The 6,730-nt window shown below is 51.3% G+C and overlaps 2 protein-coding genes across 2 annotated transcripts; both read left to right on the top strand.

Moving 5' to 3' along the window:
* The first annotated feature begins 3,486 nt into the window (after positions 1–3,486).
* LOC117194349 (protein tantalus-like) lies at positions 3,487–4,400 on the top strand. The gene is made up of 2 exons (XM_033398918.1): positions 3,487–3,544; positions 3,614–4,400. Exons 1-2 carry the CDS (start codon positions 3,508–3,510, stop codon positions 4,198–4,200), a joined length of 624 nt encoding a protein of 207 aa, XP_033254809.1. The 5' UTR covers positions 3,487–3,507; the 3' UTR covers positions 4,201–4,400.
* Positions 4,401–5,008: 608 nt separating this feature from the next.
* LOC117194352 lies at positions 5,009–6,086 on the top strand. Its single transcript, XM_033398921.1, has 2 exons — positions 5,009–5,177; positions 5,264–6,086. Exon 2 carries the CDS (start codon positions 5,311–5,313, stop codon positions 5,962–5,964), a length of 654 nt encoding a protein of 217 aa, XP_033254812.1. The 5' UTR covers positions 5,009–5,177; positions 5,264–5,310; the 3' UTR covers positions 5,965–6,086.
* The last annotated feature ends 644 nt before the right edge of the window (positions 6,087–6,730 follow it).

The following is a 6,730-nucleotide window of genomic DNA, read 5'->3' as shown; positions in this document are numbered from 1 at the left end:
TGTCCAAATTTGCATTCATGGCCAACCAGCAGCCGTGATGACTCTCGTCCGCGGAGCCCTTCTGGAGGCCGGATGCCGTGGTGACGCCCATGAGGAAGGATCAGAGGAGCAACTAGGGGTGTCGCCCGGTGTCGCAAGCGTGTTTGTACACGCTTCAGGTGAATTTTGTGCCGTTTTAAATTGCTCTGTGGAGGGGATAATTTTGCAAATTTTAATGTCATTTTTACATTTACCAGGTACAACGACAATGTCCACCACAGGAATATTGGACTTGCTGCGGCCGGATTGCGGCGTCCCAATAATCGGCGACTTGCTGCACCAAAGTGCGGAGTGACTGTGGCGGTGTGTGCAATGTGCCGGCCGGCATCATCGTCGTTGTTGTGGTCGTCGTCATCTGAGATGGATTGGACATCGGTGATGATTTGGACATCGTCGTCGTCGTCATCGGTAATGATTTGGACGTCGTCGTCGTCGTCGTCGTCGACCACCCGTTCAAGGCGCCGTCGGACTTGCTCCAGTCCGTGGTCCAGAAGTGCCTCTTGCGGATTGCGTCGATGGCTGTCGTCCAGGGTGCGTGAGCTGCTGCTTGCAGCCCGTGTCTGGCAACGATAATCTGCTGCTGGGTATGCTGCTGCGTCACTGGATCGGGATCCCCCTCGTAATCTGGCAGGATTATCCTTTGGACAGATAGTGGCTGGCCAAAGATAAGAGCCACTATTCTTTCTCGGGGAGTTTGGCCGCTGAGGTATCGTTTCCTGAAGCAATTTATCATCGAACCGTTGAACCTTTCGGGGTTCGGATTGATGATATTTTGTTGTTGGATTCTTCTTAATTGCCTGGCGTCTGATTCCTCCTGTCTCTTTCTTTTCAGCTCCTCCTCTTCGAGACGGACCAGCGCTGGAAGCGATTCCTCGGAGATGGCCGGATCTGGATGTTGTTGTTGATGGCTGCTCCGATCCTGATTTTGAGGCTGCAGCGGGCGGAAGTGTTGGAGCAGCTGTTGCAGATATCGTGGCCTCTGCAATCGCTGTGGCTCATACGGCTGCAGTAATAGTTTCCGAGCCTCCGGATTGACATGGCAAGCCAAGGAGTTGGCGAAGCGCCCACTTGCCGCATGGAACACTTCGTCAATTGTGTCTAGATTGTGAGTCTGCCTTATGGCATCGTTCCTGGTGAACCTTGTCGCCTTCATTGCCCGTCTAATGATTTTATTTTGTAGGCTTTGCACCCGTCGCAGCTGGGAATCGGATGTAAGTGCGCCCCAAACCGGAAGACCATATTGCCAAATGGGCATGATGAGCTGCTTGATGACGATAGCCTTGATTTCGTTAGGCAGCCGGCTTTTTGGGCCAGCAAGCCACTCCAGTTTGGCCGCTCTTGATCGGAGTTTTGTGCAGTGCGTCGTGATGTGTGAGCTTAGGGTGATTTTTTTGTCAATTTTTATGCCCAGATATGTGTGTGATTTGTCAAGTGGCACAGCCTGTCCATTTATAGTCGGCGTTTGCCTTAAGTCCGTTGATCTAATTGTCCTCAGTGTGAATATTACATGTCCGGTTTTTTTTGCATTTATGTTAATGCACCACTTCTTGGCCCATATAGAGAAGTGTTGTAGGTACCGCTGGTTATTTTTGACTGCCACATTTGGGATTGCAGATGCGCTCATTATCACCGTGTCGTCGGCATACGTGGACAGCAGCATTGATTCCCGTTCTGGATGTCCGAGGCATAGATCGTGTATAGTATTGGCCCAAGTACACTACCCTGCGGGACTCCAGCTGATATTTTTCCGATTCTTGACAGATCATCGTCTCCGCAGCTCACGCAAAAAGTGCGTTCAGCCAGGTAGCTCTCCAGAATGCAGTACAAATTTAAAGGCAGCAGCTTCTTCAACTTGTACAGCAGCCCTTCATGCCATACTCGGTCAAAAGCTTCGGATATGTCCAGAAAAATTGCCGAGCAAACTTGTTTTTTCTCATACGCCTTGAGGATATATTGTGTGACTCGAGCCAGCTGCTGCTCAGTGCCATGCTCCCGCCGAAATCCAAATTGGTAATTGGGTACGGCCTTGGCAAAATTCTCCACCTCAAACAATCTCGCCATCAGCAATTTTTCAAAGATCTTTGAAAGGCCAGATAATAGACTGATTGGCCGGTAGGAACACATGTCGGCTGTGTTTTTGCCCGGCTTTAAAATCATTTTAATGTGGGCATGTTTCCACTGACTTGGAAAGTGGCCCAGTCTGAAAATGGAGTTATAAATTAATATTAAATATAATAGCGCTTTTTTTGGCAAATTTTTAATCAGTTTGTTATTGATTTTGTCGCCCCCAGGTGATTTGGACAGCTCCAATGCATCAACAATCTGCATCAGCTCAGTCAGTGTGACTGGTCTGAAGGGAATCCTGATTTCCTGGTCTGGTTGTAGCTGCTTCTGCCGTTTTGACTGCTCACGCTCTCTGTTGATTGCGGTCCGCTCTTCATCTGAATTGGATAGTATCGGGCTGAATCTCTCCTCCAGGTGAGTAGCAAAGGCATCGGCTGTCTCGGCTGTTGACTTTGTCCACGAGACACTTGCCTTGCCTCCAGTCATAGTTGGCAGCCTCAGTGGCCAGTTTGGCTCCGGCTGTCTTTTGATTGTGCTGGTCAGTTTCCAAAGTTTCTGCATTTGATAGCGGTCTTTGTTGTCAATCCCTGTGAACAGTTTGTTGATATTTTTGTTTTTCAGGATTGTGAGCCCCTTATTAAGACGATTTTGCGCCGCCCTGTAGTTTCGTCTGGCTTCGATGGTGCGAGTCGCCAGCCAGATCCTCTTGCACTGCTGTTTGTTGGAAAGCAGCTCGTGCCGGTGATGTTGCTGTGACCGCGGCTGATGTTGATGCTGTCGCTGCTGTGGCCATCTTCGATGTGAGTTTGGATGCTGCTGTTGATGTTGTGTTGTTGCTGCTGCTGCTGCTACCCGTATATTGTCCAAAAAAAAGTCAACGACGTCATCAATGTCCTGCGCTATTCTAATCTCGGTGTTGAGATTGATCAACCGTTCCAGCGACTTTTGAAACAGGCTGATATTGGCACGTGCTGGGACCAGATGTTTCCTGGCTGTGGGCGTAGGATGTCTACGTCCACCGCTGCCGATCGTCAACTCCACCCTGAGTTTTGGCCTCATCTGGCCGGCGATCTCTCATCTGGCTGCGGGCCTAGTCGAGGTTACAAGTGTTTCGTTGCTGCAGATTATATGTTTGTAAATTAATGTGCCATCAAATGTACTAGTGTGTGTTTGAGTGTCGTTTAAAGTTGAATTGTAAAACAAACACAAAAATGTACATAAATTAAATTAAGACATATACTGCCCACAAATATTAATAAAGCAACGCGCTTGGTTGCTGGCGGCTCACACCCCAGCCTCTCAGCACTGAGAGCCCTCAACCCAAAGAGGCTCGTTGCTCGTTGCTCGTTTGAGAAGTCGAAAGGTTTACCCAGGAGACGGAAAAGCCGGAAAAAGATACGAGAAATGCCTGCAAAGAAAAAACTTGAAGGCAAAGCTAAAGGTAAAGGAAGTACTCGGTTCTGCGGCCATCGGACAGTCGTAACTCATTTCTCATTTCGTCTCATTTCAGCCGGGAGTATACTGGGGGATACAGGATCTGTGGCAACCGCGACTATGGTTCGGCGCCAAATGCCGCCGCGCGCCTGCAAGAGCAAGAGCCAGAGCGCCGCCAGGCCCAGCCGCCTGGCCAAGAAGCCCAGCCTGACGCCGACCACCGGTTCTCAGGCGCCATCGCAGACCATCGCAAAGTCGAGGCCCACCGGTCTCGAGACGATTTTTGAACGGCCCGGCAATGAGGACGACGGGCCCACCAGCAGCCATGCCGTGGCATTCGGCGAGTGCCAGCGCCGCGTCCTCGCCCTGGGTACGGGCGAAAAAAAAAGAACCCTGTCGCAGAAGAGCTGCCTGAAGGTGCGCAACACCTTGGGCGAACGCAGCACCCGGCACATGATGACACTGCGGGCGTCCCTCACTACTTTGGACAGCGTAATGCTCGGGGGCTCGGACGATGAAGGCGAGTCGGTCGGAGTCGCTCCCGCAGTCGCTCCCGTAGCTGCTCCCGAAGTCGTTCCCGCTGGAGGAAATGCCGGTACAAATCAGCCGGCACCATTCGTGCTGCGCACCAGCAGGAGGCTCAAGAGTCTGCCTCCGTTTTAGATTGTTGCACCTTCCACCCTCCAAATGAAAGAAAAAGAATAAAGAAAAGAAAAGCAAAGAAAAGAAAAACCCTCTACAGAATGTCTCTTTTGCTCTCATTGTAAATTGAAGCGCCTCTTTCGGCGGAACCTACCCCAAGAGCGGAAAGCGGAGATCAATTAGAATTGTGAACCCCAAAGCGAGCGATTGATACGATACACTCACGAGTACTCATGTCCAAGCCCGAGTACTCTGTTCAGCATCCACATCGGGGAATCAACATAAATGGGTGGCTCCGCGGACGGTGTTCCAGCAGTCGCGCTTGGGCGGTCCGAGTGAGCAGTAACGGATCTTCTGCAGAAATCAGTGCATAGATACAGTATCTGAAGGATCAAAGTGTTGAAAATCAATTAAAAGGTGATCATCCATCCCACGACAAGGAGAGGGGGCAGGGGGCGAATGGCGCCACACAGATTTCTGTACGGGCCTCTGAAAGGGAATCGAATCGAATCGCTCCAAATAGGCGTTGGAATGTCCAATAATAAACGGTAGATTCTATTACTCGTTAACCCCGCGGGTCAATGAGAGAGAACTATGGCAAAAGATACAAAGTAGCTGCTGTACCCTTGCCACAGCCACAGATACAGATACATGCCTCTGAGAGTGTGGCAGTAATTGAATTAACCTTTGCGTGCCGTCTGTCTCTGTCCGTGTCTGTGAATAAATCGCGGGTCTTGGCTCGAGTAACACTATTCCTCCGTCCTTCGTCGTACCGATAGATGGACGAGGCTTCTGGCACGACGACAACCGATGGCAAGTCCCTGGATGAGGCGCCGGTGGCCGCAGGACTGGAGCCCACACAGCCGATCGGCTTCCTGCAGCTCTTCCGCTTCTCCACCTGCGGGGAGATCGCGTGGCTCTTCTTTGGGTTCCTCATGTGCTGCGTCAAGGCGTTGACCCTGCCCGCAGTGGTCATCATTTACAGCGAGCTCACAGCAGTGAGTACCGGGCACAGATACTCCCGCAGATGCAGATTCAGATACTCCAACCACAATCTCTCTCCCTTCGATTCTCGATTCCGTAGCCCTCTCCGCTGCCACGAACATCACCACGCTGTCGTTTCCCTTCACGATGGCCAACAGCAGCGGCGGCGGGTACACCATTCCCACGGGGACCCTGAGCATCCTTCCCATCGCGGCGAACGCCCAGCTGCCGACCATCACGACAACGGCCAGTGGCTACGAGCCCAATGACGTCATCACCACGATCCCCGTCTCGCTCTCCATTCAGCGCTTCCCCTCGTCCCTGTCCATCGTGGACCTGGCCCAGGAGCAGGACGGCTACAGCAAAAGTGGATCCAGCAACGGCATGACCGTGGGGCCGGGTGCGGGCGGCGGCGGCGGCATCACCACCACGGCCCTCCTGTCCGTGAAGCCCCTGAACGGCAGCGTCAACGGCAACATTTCGCGGAACAACAGCTTCAGTCTGAGCTTCAACCTGCAGGACCCCACAGTGCGCTCCTCGGTGCGTTCGGCAGGAGCCCCCACAGTGGATACAGTGGACAACTCTTCATCCGGTGGCACGATCGCCCTGCCCCAGAGCGGCGCCACGGCAACGGCAACGGCTACCTACCCCGAGTGCTACCTCAACCCTCGCCAAACACAGTCCCGAGGCCAAGACAGGAGAGGTCTATGTCTGAGCGGAGGAACAGGACACCTATTCCGACCCATCCACTGGATTATAGCTTTCGTCGTAGGTTTAAGCACCCCCTTCCAGAACCACTGATACGATATTATCATCTAGGAAAGAGAACAAAACAAGAGTAATCCTCTCTTCGGATTGTACATACATATGCACACATCAATATACATACATATATAGCCCACAGACGATATCATATCGTAATGGGTCGTATCGTACGGCACACGCGAGTCTTTCTCGATAGTTGGACGAATAAATTACGAATAAAATCTTTACCAAGAGAATCTCCATTATATTACCCGTGCAAACATTGGACCGTGTAAATACTTTGGAACCCTCCCCCTATGTGATATGCGATTATTGTATGTGTTTTTTTTTTTTTTGTTCAAGCTATAAAATTTGTGCATCTTTAGGATTAATGTGGAACCAATCCATGTAGAGGATGGTAGAAGAACACAGATCTAAGAAATTCTAGGCTCCTTTGTACAGATACAGAAACAGTTACAGATGATCGACGAGGCAGATGAAGCGGTGTGACACGTCGGGCGACTAACGAGCCCCTTAACTTGTTTGCCGCCCAACTAAACTGTTAAAAATTCTTAATTAACGCCAATAAGGAATACATTAAAATGCCGACGCCAAGCCAAGCAGCCATTTTCCCAACTCGCCCCACACACATTCACATTCCCCTTCCAAACCACTACCGACAAGCTTAATTTCCTCTTTCTCGCCAATGTAAATTAAAATTCTGTGCGCCACTAGCACCTCGTCGTCGTCGTTGTGGCTGTGGCTGCCCTCTTGGAGAACCAGTGGCACTGGTCCGGCCACCAGCTGGGAGCCAGGAGTAGAC

Source organism: Drosophila miranda (assembly GCF_003369915.1).
Source record: "Drosophila miranda strain MSH22 chromosome Y unlocalized genomic scaffold, D.miranda_PacBio2.1 Contig_Y3_pilon, whole genome shotgun sequence".
Classification (NCBI taxonomy): Eukaryota; Metazoa; Arthropoda; class Insecta; order Diptera; family Drosophilidae; genus Drosophila; species Drosophila miranda.
The sequence above is the reverse complement of the archived record's forward strand: the minus strand, read 5'-3'. Positions and strand labels throughout refer to the sequence as shown.

Bases quoted from the DNA above. Each gene is read 5' to 3' on its own strand.
- LOC117194349 (XM_033398918.1), top strand. From the start codon at position 3,508: ATGCCTGCAAAGAAAAAACTTGAAGGCAAAGCTAAAG. The intron at 3,545-3,613 runs GTAAAGGAAGTA...GTCTCATTTCAG, and splicing joins ACTTGAAGGCAAAGCTAAAG to CCGGGAGTATACTGGGGGAT.
- LOC117194352 (XM_033398921.1), top strand. From the start codon at position 5,311: ATGGCCAACAGCAGCGGCGGCGGGTACACCATTCCCACGGGGACCCTG.